Genomic DNA, 17,160 nt, shown 5'->3' on the forward strand with positions numbered 1-17,160 from the left:
TCAAACTGGGGTTGGATTACACTCAAGTTCTCGTAATGCAATCGGTCAAAGGACAAATAGGTCTGAAAGAGAAATAAAAAGGTAGCAAAGAAATAGGAGCTTTTTGTATATACAAATTATGCGTGCGCAACTTGATTGCTATTTTCACTTTTAAGTCCACAGTTTGACAGCTTTTGAAAGTTGGAGGGTTCAAGGCTACGAAAATCCTGCTAGTTATCCGCAATGTCTGTCACTTCCAAGTACAGTTTGTTTTGCGGCAATTCAAGACTAATCTCTAAAACGATTGGTGCTATTTCAAAACCGTATTTAAATCTTACATGCTTGATTTTCATAAAAGCCAAATGTTATAGAATATTATTTCATGCGTTATATTAGTATTGCAAGCTTGTTTCTTCCTAAAGATGTGTGCAACATCACGTTCATGTGGAATATATACGGCGTAATTGGTTGAACTCAGACAGTTCAGCTAATGAGTAATGTGTCAAAAAAAATCAATGTCGGAAAAAAAGTTACATGTAATTATTTATGTGCATTCATTTTTTACTGTTATACATGTAAACATGTGCGTACATATCTTGCCCTTCCCCCACCCATCAAAACAAAAATAGTGGATCTATAATGCAAAACTGTATTCCGGCTTCATAGCAGAGGGTACTAATGTTGAGAGTACTACATGAATCGATAGTACAAACAACAAGCATGTTAATTTCATTCCTACTGATTGATTGGCTTAGCGCAGCACGTGACTAACTATGCAGCGCCCTCTTGCTTTTGCCTTGTCTAGTTCACGAATTTCTGGTAATGCTCAGTTTGGCACCCTGATGAAAGCGGATACTCCAAGGTGAAAAATGCCGTCAGTTCCTATTGATTTACTGTGTGCAAAATTATTCTTTTTACTCCAAAGTGTGAGTAATAATCTATGCATAAACTTATAAAATTTAATATGTCATACTTTCAGCTTCATAAAAGTAAGCTGGTTGTATAAGAAAAAATGCGATTGTGAACACATTGACCACAAACTCCATGGAAAGGGCTCTGTCTTAACTGAAGCCTGAAGAAACTGTTTTCTGTCCACCCTTAACGGCAGCCCTCAAATCACAAGTCGAGTCAGCGGTTCGCAACTGTTGCACTTCTAGGGTTTTAATTTGTCAGAAAAGGTTGCTTTTTCGCAGATCATTCGTTTGTATATCATGTGGAAAGAAGCTTCTGGAATGTGTGCCGATCGTTTAATCATTGTGCATTCATGCATTTTACAAGAATTAGCAAACTTGTTGACTAATTCACAGTACTCAAAAAACTGCCAGCTAGAGTTCGATCATTATTACTGGTACTTTTCTTTATGACGTCTGCTAAAAAGACTTTGAAAGTACAATGAATATGGATTCGAAAACTGACATTTTGATCGGTATGCCGTGACACGATGTAGGAGAATGTTCGAGATTTTCTATGTGAAGGTAAAGCGATATTTGATGGATTTTTCCGTGGAGCTCGGTTTTACGTTTTCGACATGATCCGATAATAAAGGCATGTTTGATTGCCAAAAGTTGCCAGACCCCAGACTCTATATGCACGAAGTAGGTTGGGTTTGGTGATATGATGGATGGCCGTAGAATAGAGCTGTAGATAGACACTGTATCTACTGAACGGGTCACCGGCTGGAAAATTAGTGAAATGTGTTGCCAGCAGCTTATGGTAATTATAGACGACACCGTTTATACTCCACTGACCTGTAGGTGCCGAACTATTCAGGTCTAAATAATCCCCAAGTGTTTGAAAATGTTTCCCTTTTGAATGTTCCGCTGTTAGCGCTCCGGAAACATTTGGTTTCCTTCTTTATCTCCCTGGTCAGTGATGTGAATAATTTTATTTGTATGCAGTAAAAGCACCTGTCAGCATGTTATCTTTTTTCGATTGTGAAAGCTAGCTTGTGGTGATGTTTTGAATTTTACGGATAACACTAGAGGCGTTTTAGTTCAACAAAATTGAAAATCCCAAGCGAAACAAGTCTGTGTGTGTGTGCCAGATCATCTTGTTGGCTAACAAGATCTTTTCTTGTTTAATTTTCTTTACCTTTACTATAAGGCCCATTTTTAATACTCAAACAATTAGTAAGGAAACAATTAGAAAAGAAGATCTCCTATGTGTACACATACAATTCTTTTAGCAAGTGTATGCATGCGTAAATGGGCCCATACGTTCAGCAGGAATTATTTATGTTGAATGTAGTATGGACCCATTTCATGTCAACAAATGGCTGTTGAATACTGTGTAATTTTGCCGTCTATTTTCACGAGAAGCTATTAGAGATGAGCGTGTTTCTACTTCAATTATACCCACTTTATTCATATTAGATTATCTTGCAAACCCAACAAGATGGCTGTTAGATTATATATACAGGAACGTGATATTTCTGGATCGATGAAAAACGTTTACCAGAGGCCATTCGTTGCCATTCTGAATATCAAGTATTGGTTAAGGCTGAATTATGAAATGAAACTATTACAGTATTCCACGTCTTGCTTTCTACATTGTTAAAATTTCATCTGGAAAAAGTGAAAGCTGAAAAATGGTGGTTTCTTTATATGGTATGTGCGATTAGTGTAGGATAATGTTTCTCATTTCTGTGGTCAAAAGATTATTTAATACTAACGGTTAAAATGATGCCATTATATAGTGATCCATTAACTAACATTTTGGGTCCCTATAATAGTGTAGGCCTAGATTGTAAATAAAATCAGAAAAAGGCCAGGTAGGATGGTTCAGATTCTATTTTGTGTGCACATATCCCCAGGCAAAGCAAATCAACTGTTTGCAGTTTTCATTTTATGTGGACTTCTTGTCAGTGTATTGCACTTCACAAAAGCTATGTTTTTAAATGCTATACAATTTTTTATTCCTGCATTGCAGTAATTTAATGAGAAACAAACATACAAACAAACAAACACCCCAACGACTGCAGGTGGGCTTTATGATAGGGCAGAGTTTTTTCAGTGTACTTGCATAATTTGAAGGATTTTTAACATTTTTGTGTATAATTTAACAGATTTTACAGCACATGTTAAAACTACGCAGTTGTCTATGATATGTTAGATTTATGGGTCTTTTTCATTTTGCATTCTGCCAAAAAATGTAAACAGGCAACAAATGTAACTCTCAAAAATGGTATTTGAAGATTACATAAAAATTCAACATTTTCAGGTCCCAAAAAGTATTTCGGCCAATGGAGATTTGGTCCTGGATCTGGTCAGAGATTTGTTGAAAGTGGTTGCAAGAAATAATCTCACACCGCATGTATACCGTTCAGTTAGTTTAAAAGGGAAAGCAGGAAGTGTTAGCTTCACTGTCTAGTTTGCTATACAGCGTTCGATGGAGTCAATCAGATCACACTGCAGACAACAAAATTGTATGTACATGTAGTTGCAGTTTCATTCTTAATTAAATGTACAACGCCTAGGCTTGGTGCCCTCAACTGGGTGAGGAAAGTTTTCGCTGGAACATGGAGGTTTTCATGGCAATTGTTTTGAATCTATTTCAATTTGCATTTTGGACTGGTAAGTTTATGCAATCTCAATGTTAGTTCTCTAGTCATAGGTCTCTGCAAGTCCTTTAAGCCTGTATGGAAGTTTTAGGCCGTTTAAATCAACTGTGTCAAAAGTAGTCCTTTCGTGTATTACACTTTTATTCCTAACCTATTTTGTGAATGAAAAGACTTGTGTCTTACTGAGGGACGTATGTGTGGACATGTAATACACACGATGACCACACCCTTTCAGTTGAATTTTTTTTCAGAGAATAAGAGACTCAAATGCAGTCTGGTATGTTTTTAAGCAGAACAAGAATAGTTTTTGCCAACAATGAAAACTGCAGTATAGTGACACAGCAAAGTACATGAATTCTGAAAATGGAGGCTGGCTGTGTTTCTACCGATGCAAACACAGGTACGGACGAAATTCACAAGGTTAATTTTTGCCATTCATCAAATTAATATCCTGCCTAAAATTGTTTCTATTAAAGATAGATCAGCACGGAATCCGTTAAATTGTGCATTCAACTTTTGTATAAGGGCTCACTCAGTGCGGTCAACTCTACAGTCGTTCAAAGTCCTGAAATATTCTAAACATAGCGTTCCGCGTACAACCACCTTTAGCACACAACTGTGCTAAAGGGGGGGGGGGCTTGGGGCATGCGACATAACCCCCCCCCAAAAAAGGGGGGAAAATCACCGAAGTTGGGTCTTCGTGAAGTCGAACGCCAACTCTGCTTTATTCAAACTATATAAACAAAGCAGTTCTGTAATCTATTTGGTATATTTTTACATCCCATAAACAGGATATGTATTCCAAACAGCAAAAATAGGAAATAATAGCAATATAGTGAAAGGCTTCACAATAGTAGGTATGATATTCGGCATGTATGAGAGAAGATTTTATTGATATTGCGAAACGTCATTAAGGAGTTGTGGAAATAAACATACAAAATATTAAGGAACCACTTTGTACCTTCCTGCAGAAAAAAAAAAGTGATGTAAATGCGGGAGTGGAGCATGGGTACGGCTCTTTCAAATGTTGAAACTTACACAAACCAAATGCAGGCCACAATATAATGTTGTCTCCGAACCACCCTGAAAATCCTGAACGCTTCCTCAGAAATTTCAGCTCGGTTTGCCGCTGTCTCTCTTACCCAGGTTGTGTTGCCCAAACATCCGACATCTATATGTTAAAGATAGTCAGTCCGGTAGGCCCAAGGTACTTTGCTTCATTGGGGTCGAACCTGACCATTACCTGCGCCCTGTATGGCCCACAGACTGACCGATCGTACGTCCTGAAGTGGTCCTTCAGGGGCAAAACTGGCTCTCGCTGTGATGGGGTGAGGGCCGGCCAGCTGGGCTCCCCGCTTGCCGGCAACACCTGCAACTACCTCGCTGGTGTTGTCGACTTGTCATCGGAGGGCAATTACAGGTGCTACCCTCCCGAATTTACAGGACTCTCTCCTGTCCCGGACTCCGTGGATGTTTATATTCTCGGTGAGTGTTGAATTTAAACCAAAGACTGCAACTGTAAGAAACCATGAGGAAACCTGAAAAGAATCACGGCGTCCAAATTACTGGGTTGCGCTTGGAATTACTCGACTGATGCACGCTTGACTGTCGACACCATCTGGTTATTTGCCGAGCCTATGGCTCAGACTAGGAATCCAGACTGTGGAGATTTTAGAACCATACAGGTTAATTTCTGTGAGATAAACATTAAGCATGTAGGCTTAATACAGTAGGATTTCCTAACAGCGCAACAAACTTTTCTTTGACTTTATCCCGGCTTAGTGCATACAACCAAGAAAAATATATACAGAGTATATGGACCCTGAATGAGAAACGTGTTCTTTGTACCTCATTTCCCGTATAAAATTCACATCCTAGAGCCACATTGAAAACTACTTCACCACCACTCACTTTTGGTTTTTGGAAGAGATTGGATCGCGATCCTTTAAAATTTTGTTAAATGCAGAAAAATTCTTTCACTACTTTCAATATTGCTCCTTTTTTTTCTTTTTTAGAATCGCTCTTGGCCTCAACTGTTGAATTGCGAGATTTTTCGAGTGGGGAATCTTTGGACCTCCATGCTGGGCCTACATGCGTCGAGTCTGGCCGAGAGCAGACCTTCGAATGCGCTGTCCGAGACACCAAACCTGGTATCTGGAACCTCACGTGGATTATCGGGAATATCAAGGAGGAGGAAGCAGTTGAGCGTACAGTGCCCGAGACCAACACAGCCCACGAGTCGGTTGATGTGATGAGCATTATCACCCCACAACTCCTCGGTGAAGACGGCGTTCTGATAAATGTGACATGCTGGGCTACCGTCTCTCATCACGTATCCCTTCAGGCCACGGCACAATTCAAGATATGTCCAGGTAAATCATTAATTGGTATGAATTTTAGCCCTCTAGTAAAATGGCTAGGTCTTGCATATGAAACGGATGACCTAGGCCTAATCTGCAAGATCCTTGAACTATTCAGACTTCTTCTTTATAGAAACATTTGTTTCTAGAGAGGCTACTCCAAACGAAAGACAAGCCCGTGATGATTACGGGCGATTCGTAATAATTGAGAGTTTACAACGCGCTGACCAATCACAAGGCGCGCATTGGGTCAACAGATTTTGTGCACTGTGATTGGTCAATAACTTGACTTGGCAATTAAGATTCACCAAAGTCCAACTCTAGCTCCTCAAGGCTGTTTTAGTTCATTTTCAACCTCAAATATTCTTTTTAAAATATCAATATACGCGCGGGCAGGAGGTATAAAATGATACATATGAGTTAAAATCGTGCATTGTACGCATTCTCCCAGCGTTGGTACTTTCTTCCTTAAGTCATAGTAAACATGTAGGATACTCTATACATGTATATCAAGGCCGAAATTCTCACAGAGGTAAACACGAAACAAGGAAATTGACCTTGCTAAATTCACCTCAAACATAACACCTTGTCTTTCACTCAAATATTTTACCTAGAGAAAAAACCTGACAAACTTTCAGTTTTTCCCTTTCCTATTTATAATTCGAGGGAAAAAGCTGAACAAGTATTACTCGTATCAGGAGCGCAGTCCACTTTTGCTCTCAGTTTTTGTCAAACAGAAACCCAGGCAATTTATTTCAACGCCGAACTTGTGATGCAATATCTAACTGATCACTCACTTCAAATTCATGCGAACAAGTACAACAATTTTAACATTTTCGCTTGCCATAATCCCAGATTAGCCTCTTTGAAACACCTGCTCTTTTTCAGACAACAAAATTGGCTCTAGCCTGCTATTATATATTTTTCATTGTCAAGGGCTATAAAAAGTACATTCAAACAAATTTCCCCCACCACATCCTATTTCCTTTCTTGCACCTGTTCCTTTGGGTTATTTCGGTAGACTATGCAATAACCTATTGCGTACGATATGTCAAAAACATGTTTACACCCCAGGCATCTTGGCTTCACAATAAAGCCTATTCATCTTCATTCAGTCCCCCACTTGAAAGGTGAATGAACTTAATGCAGTTAGTTTGACTAGCCTGCAATCCAGCCGAAGTACAGATTCATCATACAACAGTCACATGAATCTAGTGGTTTTTGTGCTGGTTTACAAAACAGAAACAGCTAGCATAGCTAGCATATAGGGGTTCACTACAGTTTCTACTAATAAGGGATACTGTAACAATATGCGTGTTTGCAACCGGTAAGGCTAAAGTCCAATGAATGTATTAGTTGAAAAAAAAGGCTGGCTGTTTGGTCAAAGGTTAAAATGTATGGATACTTCCTCTTTCAGTACTTCAGTTATTTAACATTTTTAGGTTAATTATTTAGGTTGTTTCATTTTTTTAATAAGAGCAGCTGGGCAATTTAATCGAGGTGGAGCCATGACACTGTTTTCAAACTGTGATAAAGAAGAAACCGATTTTCCCGCATCAGGTGAACGTATGGCATTTTGATGTCTCTTTGGATTCCCAATATTTACAGTATTAGCAATAAAATAAATCCGAACAAATTAATAAATATAGGCAAACAATACACATGACCCAACTGCAAATGTAGCACCAATTTACCAAGAGATATATTTAGCTGGGGGGGGGTTCTCGTGAACACATTGGAATAGTTAAATACTTTCTGCGTTCCTAATTTGACAAAGTAAGCTTTTCACGAAATTGGGGAAAAACAGTAAAAAAAAAAGTCACCTCAATTCTTTTGTTACGAGGCTCAGGAAGCACATGGGTGTGGCCGTCAGAAAAAAAAGAGAGGAAATGGAAGGGTCAGAATATTCAAAAGAATTTAGAGAGTCAAGAGCAGCGCTCCGAATGTGGTTCTTAGTACAGCAGTAATTTGTGAATACTGTGGGCGCAGGCAAAAAACAACACAGATTTGGGAGACGCAGAGACTTTATACAGGAAAAGCCGTGTCATTATTTTGAAACACGAAATGTATTTCAACAGGCAAAATGAAACCAACAAAAATAGCCATGAGAAGTTAACCTAAGACCCCGGGCCTCACAGTTTATTTTGTGGCATTCATAAACAACTTCCTTTGAAGATCAGGTTCCTTTGTAAAGCAAATTGTGACCTTAACGAAAATTTGGCCTAAAATTTTCAATTTTGTGCTGAGAATCATCTTGCCAGCCTCCAACGCCTCCAATCTCCTCCGACCTAAACCGTACTGAAGCAATGTAGACATGTAAATCAATCATCAGAGATCTAAAAACTCTACCCTTATCCCGATGAACATTCACTACTCACGCTTTGTCAAAGAGGTAACTTAGCTATTCTTTGAAGTAATAAAGTCTCCAATTGTTAAGGTGCAAAGATGGAAAAACGCCCTCAAAATCTAAAAACTAGTTTCAATCAATACAAAAATGGCTCGTCAAAAGTCACATAGAATTCCTAACGTACAACACACTAAATACCACCCAAAACCAAGGAAATTTAATAAGTAATCTCGTCACGAGGACTGTCCTCGTACTGAAGCTAACCCCTCGTGAAACATTGCAGCTTTGCCACTCGGTGAAGAGAATCAGCTTTCGGTGATTCAGCTCAGTTGAACACTCCTTTTAACCATTTTCAATCTTGCAGCACAAGTCCCGAACACTACCATGCATCTACAAGATCTGTTCACTGGAGATTATTATGATGTTCATTCTGAGCGGATCTGTGTCCAGTCTGGGACAACACGTGTCTTCGAATGCACTGTCCGCCCCGTCATAACAGGCACGTGGAATATCACGTGGATCACCGACGGAACCGTAGTAGACACCAGCTTCGAAGAGACGAATGGAAGCATTGCAGGTGGATTAGTCAACCTCACCGCGAAGTTCACGTTGGAGGTACCAAGGGATGGTGAATTACTTCTCAGGCACCTCACCTGTAAGGCTACGGCGTGTGACGATACTCCTCTCAGCATTAGGATTGAGCTACGTCTGTGCAACGGTAGGAACCGATGGGGCTTATAATTATTCCTTATCAATATTGTATTTGCTTTAATCTGGGAAACATTAGGCGTATTTAAAACATGATACCCTTACTCATTTTGAAAGGACTAGGCCTTCATTGTTCAAATACGATAATTTAAAAGGAGTGTTCACTTTAAAAAGAGTGGACACGACTCTCACAATTTTAAACCAGTGATTTAATGTCAGAAACGAATGCAGGAGACACTCGGCGCAAGAAAAAAAGAGATTTAGTCTCTTAGGACTTTGGACATGAGCACCGGATTATTGTTTTGTCTGATTTTTGAAGAATAAACAAACCTTTTCAAAGAGAAGTGTTAATGTCAATCTTTTGAAGGCAAATTTTCCAATCCGTCGATTGACCTGATGGATCTCACGACTAGGGATCTGATTGAATCCAACTCTTCGCTAACATGCACCCAGCAGGGAACAAGACGGTCTTTCCTATGTACTGTTAGGGATGTCGAACCTGGTGCCTGGAATGTGACCTGGATCGTCGATGGAACCGAAATTCTTGAAACAAACTCGACCTTATTACCATTGAGGACAAGTGGACTTGTCAACATGAGCAGCACGGTTGACATCGCTACGCCTCAAAACGATGAAGCAACTCTGAGCCTTGCCTGCTACGCTACCAGTTTGATGAAAGAGTCTCTTATCATCTCGGTGTTGCTCCAAGCCTGTCCAAGTAAGAGAAAAATGCATCTTCTAACATCAAGACAGTGTTGATCATCTGCATTTCTTAATTCTCTTCTCTTCTTCATGTCCTCGTCACAGGCGAAGTTATAAGAGGTACAATGGACCTGGTGGATTTGTCGACCGGAATTGAGGTTGGCGGCAACTTGCAACCAGACTGTATCCAGGCAGGCACGGAGAGAACTTTCGAATGCACAGTCCGAAGCGCCAAACCAGGTATCTGGAACCTCACGTGGCTGCTGGAAGGTTCAAGGAAGGAGATCCCTCCTACTGAGGTGACACCCAGCAAGGGAGAGCTAGTACACATCAGCAGCAGGTTTCCAATTACCGGTTGGTGGGAGGAGATCCACGAGAAGAAGCTTACATGCATAGCTACGGGTCTCAACATTAAGACTGGGCCACTCAACGTCACTGTGACGCTCCAGTCTTGCTCAGGTAAGAAACTGATATGGTTGGCTGAACCTTTTTCTTTTCATCATCTCAGTTATCTTTGGCTAACTGTATGTCATCGTAGGAGTGGTTGTCGAGCTGGTGGATCTGTGGACGGGTAAGCCAGTGCATGATAGCTCTGATCCAGTCTGTGTTAAAGTGGGCACGGAACAAACTTTTGAGTGCAGAGTACGGCCTGTCTCCCGAGACGATAGGAAAATCGTGTGGATTCTGGACGACTCCAAAGTGGAGAACCGCACAGTAGTGGAGACGCCCATGGATAAGGGGTTGTTTCAACTAGCCAGCCGCTTCACGGTGCTCCACAGAGAAGATTCGGCACTTCCAAAAAGTCTAGCCTGTGAGGTGATGGGTCCAGATAAAAAGACCATCCACGTGGATGTTCAGCTATATTGCTCTGGTAAGAGATCGTGTGTATGATCTATCCTATGTCAATATGATTAAGGAAGGGCCTTAATTGATTTGCGCTTTTTTTGTTTTACTTGAAAAGCTGTTTATAGACTTCATATTTATTAAGTTGACCTTACCATGCTAAGAACCACATTACATCTCAAAAAGAGTGAAGGATCGACTTTTAGATGTGCTGATGGTTGGTTTGGGATTTAGGTGGTTTCGAAATATTTTTTCTTCGATAAACAGGCGAGCCGCTTGCAAACAGCAGTACAACAATCCTTGTAGTTGTCATTGCAGTCGTAGGAGCAGTGCTGCTCATTTGTGTTGTGGCTTTTGTCGTATTTGCCGCCATGACCGTCAGGAGGAGCCGAAAGATGCAGATGACACCTGGTACAGAGGTTAGCCAGCATGACAAGGAGTCTGCCGAAATGGTATGTTGAGTCGGTAGTTGACCGTATAAAGACTGGAAAAAGAATATCAAAATGAGCCAATGAACAAATATACACATGATGAGTGAGTTATTGTATGGGTGAGTTGAATGGATGGGTTCTAATTAAGAAGAGGAATAACTACGACGAGGATACTATCTGTAACTGATAATTTTAAATATTGGCCAAGTGTCTTCAAATTACATTTTAAGATATTTTTTTAAACAGTTACTGTACAATTGTAAATCACCTGAGCTTATTAGTATCAAATTCTTTCAATTTCAGGAAGTTGTGGAACACAACCCCGAGCCGGAGGCTGTAACAGTGTCTGAGGATATTATCAATTACGAGAATACCATAACAGCATCTCCCCCCTCAAAGGGTAAAGACACTGGTCTCCCGTATTGGGCCGAGAGATGGGAGATTCAGTGGAGCGATCTCACCGTGGAAACACGAGTGCTTGGCAGTGGCAACTTTGGCGAAGTCCGAGCTGGCAGTGTGAGAATCGATGGCGAGGTATCCAGGGCGGCGATAAAAATGTTGAAAGGTACTAGGCATTTCACCTATTTTTCCCTTCTCATTATGTCGTTGAAGTAAACTCCGTTTGGACGGGAGTTTGTCGGCTTGTGCTTCAAGCAGAATTCAAAGGAAGTCTCTTGACTTCTTGTACTTTTGTATTGGTGTCTTTCACCCCGACATTTGGATTTTCTACAAATAGACAGCTTTTGGTCAAAGGCAGTGCCATTTTCTTCACATTTTTGTAAAACTCAGCTATGCATGTCATCTCCTCAGTACGTATGGGTTTTATTTAACCGTTTTACAAATTGAATTACTAGGAACTTGTTCTGTCTGTTTAGGGCAAGTGTCTCGTGTCGACAGGGAAGATTTTATGGACGAGTTGTGGACCATGACCTCTATCGGCTACCATCCCAATATCGTGATGTTGCTTGGAGCATGCGAACATCAAGGTAACTTGAATGACCTCCCCCCCCACACACAGGCCTATACCCACACACCCTTGTTGAAATGGAATGGTTAGAGATTATAAGATTGATTTATCGCAGTGCAGGTCCAAGATCCCAAATAACCTGCATTTCGTCTAGCAGCGTTGCCTCGTTGCCCAGGCTTTTGGGCACAAATCTGCAATGCTTTTGGTCTGTTCTATGCACTAGATGTGTTGTACGTTGCCTTGGAGTATCTTCCACACGGTGATCTTCGTAGCTACCTGCGGACGGCCCGGTCACAGTCAGACTCAGATGAAGATGCCTTGTCGTCTGACCAACTCTTGAAGTTTGCCTTGGATGTTGCCTGTGGCATGGACCACCTTTCACTGGCAGGGGTACGTGTGGGGGGAGCAATTGTAAACCGCACAAGCTTTGTTAAAAATACTCGTGTCGTTCCTTGTAAACAGGGGCTAGTTAGTGAAACCTGGCTTGCTTCATTTGTGATGTAGTTGATTTAATCTTAATTAGCCTAACGAGCTGAACTGATAACTCTGCAGGTCATCCACCGAGATTTGGCTGCCAGGAACATTCTTCTGGGAGACGGACTGATCGCCAAGGTTTCTGACTTTGGACTGTCTAGAGGGGAGGATATTTACGTTCAAACATCCAGGGTATTGATTGGAATCTTTAAACTTATCCATTTTGGTTTTCATCAAGGGTTATTTCTGTTTTAGTTTTCATGGAAAAGAACTGTCAGTCTTCTTGGAGAATAAAAAAGATACTAACATTTATTTGTTATCATTGTAGGCTATAGTGCTCATATCTGTTCTTTCTTTGCACTGATTGAGGTTTATGCCCCTGTCGGTGACTATTTAAAATATGACAATACGACTTTTATGGCTAATATGCACCTGATGTAGCCTCTGAATATTTGATTGATTGATTATCATTGTTAAACATGCTGTATAAAATATGCCATGTAGTAAAACTCCAGTTGTTTTGATTGCTTACTTTGAAATATACACTGACACTTTACAGATTCACCATTACATACAAAAAGTGCACGAGTAAAATCACAATAAAGATCATACAATTATTTGATTCTTCTGAACAATAACAAACTTTAAATGTTTACAAGTTCCAGTAAGACGTGTCCCTGTTGTCTATCTAAGGGTGCATAAAACTAAGATGAATCTACATGAAGCAAAAACGAAAACGCGTGCACATAATTGGCAAATGTAGATTCCTTTCTGTTAACAGAGACGAGTACCACTTCGCTGGCTGGCAATCGAGTCGGTGAGGGATCACCTCTATACTACACAGAGTGATGTGTAAGTTACTTGAATCTATGATACGTGCACAAATAGCCTGGGTCTATATAAAGACTCTGTGGTGGCCGATAAAGGTCGCAATGCGTGCCTCAGCCTATTTTCAACTAGAAACTAGAGACCATTAATTTGTCGCTACACTAGTTTTCTTTATAACCCAAATGATCATTTTAATTTTTTTAATTTCTCTGACACATACCATGTAATAGTTGAGATTTGTAATGTTCAAGCTCTACTCTTTCAAAATATCAAAAAGGTTTGTTTGACTACATAAAATTGATTTCTTTCCTTCTGTTTTCCGTCAGGTGGTCTTTTGGAATTCTCCTCTGGGAAATCGCCACTTTTGGTAAGCATTGTCCATGTGCCTGGAGTGTATACATCTGCCCTCCAGCTTACTGGTGTACAAACTACTACTGTTTGACATATTGGTCAGTCTTGAACCAATTTGATGGTAAATGCCGTGTCCTATAGGAGGGATGTAGATTGGGAAGACCGCAAAGACCGTGGAAATTACCGTACAATATATAGGTACATTAGTAATTTCGACCTCAGCAAGGTAAAGTTCTTCCAGCTTTTATTTCCTATTGTTTTTTTAGGTGGAACTCCTTACCCATCCATTCAGAATGAATTACTCACAGCGACGTTGAAAAGAGGCTACCGCATGCCAAAGCCAGATAATTGTCACGACGAAATGTAAGACAAAATAATCAGCTTTCAAAAAAGCTATACCTCTCTGAGACACTAATCGTGTGAGCGTGCCTTAGAGCACGTAGGTACTAAAGAAAAATTCCTACAACAGGACAACCATTACGAACATGGATTATGCCACTGCTATGATGAGTAGTTTTACAGACTAAAATTTGTGATCTTGTTTGTAGTTATGGACTGATGCGCAATTGCTGGGAGGAGAATCCCAATGACAGACCGACCTTCAATGAGCTGGTTTCTATTCTGAGTGACATGTCTGACAATACTATCAAACACGTGAGTAATCAAACACTGTAGAACCACATAATTTGGTGGCTTGGATCCCAAGCAATGTTTGGTTTTTAAACAAAAACCAAATCCTCCTCACGGAGTTGTAAATTTGTTTTATTAATCTGTTTGTGTTCTTCAGACATACATGGCACCCATCCGAACCGAGTACCAGAATATGAGCATCATTCGACCAGAGCTCGATGAAAACTGAGGGATCTAAAGATCTCAAGTGAATCTCGGTTTGAAGTCACTTAGATTATGCTTAGTATAAATCAATGCTTTGGAGTTCAGCTTTTATGGTACCTTGTCCCGAGACAACGAGTGCCGAAGGGGTCTCAATGATAAGTTTTCCTGGGTGAGGTCACAAGGCCCGTGTTTTGTCGGTACTTCAAGGGTCAACACTCATGTTAGCAGATGTTCATTAGTTCTGGTACTCATCTTCTGTCAACCTCTCACAGGCCAGTCAACTTCCCACAGGCCATTCAACCTCCCACAGGCCAGTCAACCTCCCATAGGCCAGTCAACCTCCCATAGGCCAGTCAACCTCCCATAGGCCAGTCAACCTCCCACAGGCCCGTCAACCTCCCACAGACCCGTCAACCTCCCACAGGCCCGTCAACCTCCCACAGGCCCGTCAACCTCCCACAGGCCAGTCAACCTCCCATAGGCCCGTCAACCTCCCACAGGCCAGTCAACCTCTCACAGGCCAGTCAGCCTCCCACAGGCCCGTCAACCTCCCACAGGCCAGTCAACCTCCCATAGGCCAGTCAACCTCCCACAGGCCGTCAACCTCCCATAGGCCAGTCAACCTCCCACAAGCCAGTCAACCTCCCACAGGCCAGTCAACCTCCCACAGGCCAGTCAACCTCCCACACTCCAGTCAACCTCCCACAGGCCAGTCAACCTCCCACAGGCCCGTCAACCTCCCACAGGCCAGTCAACCTCCCACAGGCCAGTCAACCTCCCACAGGCCAGTCAACCTCCCACAGGTCAGTCAACCTCCCACAGGCCAGTCAACCTCCCACAGGTCAGTCAACCTCCCACAGACCCGTCAGTCAACCTCCCACAAGCCAGTCAACCTCCCACAGGCCAGTCAACCTCCCACAGGCCAGTCAACCTCCCACAGGCCAGTCAACCTCCCACAGGCCAGTCAACCTCCCACAGGCCAGTCAACCTCCCACTGGCCAGTCTTCCATTCTGTTTTCTGGACGAACTCTGCTGCACGTGATTCAGTGTAAATTTATGTAAATAAATATAACAATATCCAGCGACAGAGCGTAATGGAAACTGTCTCAACTGACTAAGGAAAGTATACTTATTGGAAGTGGTTGTAGAAATAATTTGTATACGCAATATAAGCTTTCATTTGCTGCGAACTTTATCATGTGCTAACATAACCTGATGCTAACATGTAATAGAAGCTACCGCTACGACCGTTTATATCAGAGAGCAGGACACAGGGTGACTTTTTTCCGTGTTAGTTATTCTTTTTATTGTATATGGAGCTTTTGTGGTGATTACTATTTCCTATACTGATGGGGCGGGTTGTAAAAGGATGCTTAGTATCTGTCATAGAAGGTAAGCAGGGTTTTTTTCACTGGCTCCCCTACATCCATAAACTCGAAAACAGGACAAAGGTTAAAGAACGCTATATTCAACGTAGAATGAATCACACAATATAGGCCACTTTCTCTGTGGGCATAAATTGTATACGTTCACACGACATTAAAACGGGGGAAAAGGAGCACTTCAGAATAAGAACGAGGATAAATGATGCTTGACACCCTTCCCTGAAGTTATGCTACGTCACTGAAAATTGTACACACCGTTGGATAACACTTGTGTAAATAGACATTAAGTTAACGGCAAGATAATACAATCAACATCGTTAAAAATGTATTACATTTTACACATTCAAACTCGACAAGGCAGAACCGAAAATTCAAATTGCCAAATGAAAGAAGACCAAAAAGCAGGCTATGTAGGCTATCACGTCTAATAGGCTAAATCAAGGACCTACAGAAATCAAACAGAACATTGGGATTCAACAGAAAATTACCAGAATGCTAACAGAAATGTGAAATAAAAGAGTATAAATCCATGCACGATATTAGTATATTAGCACGATAATGGACAACTTCGCCCATGTTACCCGCCTGGTGTGGGCTGTCTTTTGTTTTCCGAAGGCTTCGTTCACACAAGCTGGCGTACACAACCTTAAGTTAACTGTGTGGACAACCTTTCCTTCGGTTCACAGGTTTATACGTAAGACTGAGACACTAACCAATGCACTGTTTTTAATCTGTTTAAATGAATTCACATTAAAGCAGGCGAAGTTTTTAAACTTAACCATTAGACTGCATGCATGCATCGAGTGATGTGTCAGTAAATCCCCTGATAGGCCTACACATACAATCCCTGATGTAGGCCTACGTGTACTGCACTTTTATTGATACTGCACGGCCTAGGTGTAAGTTACAGCTCTGTAGTTAAGCTCTATGCCCATAGAGCCGTGAGCTGCTTCGTGACAAACCATCCGATTAAAGTATTTCATGTATTACAGGGCGCAAATTCATGAAACGCACGCGTAGGCTCCTTGCACTTTCACTCCACATCAAGTTGACCGAAAATATGTCCTTGGTCCTACCAACAATTGTTTCAACCTTCTCATTCCATCAAACCCTCAACCCAAACCTTTGTCACCGTATTGTTACTGTGTTACCATCTTATACCTGGCCCCGAGCTTTCAGACTTAGCTTATTAAGCCATTTATGAGTTAAATTTGAATAAAATCTGGTATACCGAGTTCCTGAATGTTATTTTTTCAAAACTTTCTATTGTCTTTGGCTTTGTAAAGCCAGATCGATACTTTTGCGGCTGTTCAAAAATCAACTCTCACGAGTTTTTCCGTGTGTTCGTGTAAAATCCTGACGAGGAGGTGGTGTGTAATCCTGTTCCGAGAC

At 41.2% G+C, this 17,160-nt stretch overlaps 1 protein-coding gene across 2 annotated transcripts; it reads left to right on the forward strand.

Annotated features, from left to right (window-relative positions):
• Positions 1–62: 62 nt before the first annotated feature.
• On the forward strand, positions 63–16,546 carry LOC110975479 (uncharacterized). Of its 2 annotated transcripts, none has more exons than XM_087130292.1 (17): positions 63–3,551; positions 4,685–5,023; positions 5,554–5,910; positions 8,610–8,963; positions 9,321–9,671; positions 9,761–10,114; positions 10,194–10,526; positions 10,766–10,950; positions 11,233–11,494; positions 11,805–11,915; positions 12,120–12,286; positions 12,449–12,562; positions 13,152–13,222; positions 13,525–13,565; positions 13,816–13,912; positions 14,098–14,203; positions 14,337–16,546. In XM_087130292.1, the coding sequence occupies exons 1-17, from the start codon at positions 3,497–3,499 to the stop codon at positions 14,406–14,408; spliced, it is 3,369 nt and encodes a 1,122-aa protein (XP_086986418.1). In that variant the 5' UTR covers positions 63–3,496; the 3' UTR covers positions 14,409–16,546. The 2 variants fall into 2 exon arrangements, with proteins under 2 accessions (XP_086986418.1, XP_022083705.2); XM_022228013.2 differs by having other exon boundaries at positions 10,766–10,917.
• The last annotated feature ends 614 nt before the right edge of the window (positions 16,547–17,160 follow it).

Source organism: Acanthaster planci, linkage group LG20 (assembly GCF_054643075.1).
Source record: "Acanthaster planci isolate LZ-2023a linkage group LG20, COTS_SCS, whole genome shotgun sequence".
In the NCBI taxonomy this organism is placed as follows: Eukaryota; Metazoa; Echinodermata; class Asteroidea; order Valvatida; family Acanthasteridae; genus Acanthaster; species Acanthaster planci.

Coding starts and splice junctions, on each gene's coding strand:
- LOC110975479 (XM_087130292.1), top strand. CDS start 3,497: ATGGAGGTTTTCATGGCAATTGTTTTGAATCTATTTCAATTTGCATTT. Junction 10,115..10,193: donor GACGCTCCAGTCTTGCTCAG/GTAAGAAACTGA, acceptor ATGTCATCGTAG/GAGTGGTTGTCGAGCTGGTG. Junction 10,527..10,765: donor TGTTCAGCTATATTGCTCTG/GTAAGAGATCGT, acceptor TTCGATAAACAG/GCGAGCCGCTTGCAAACAGC.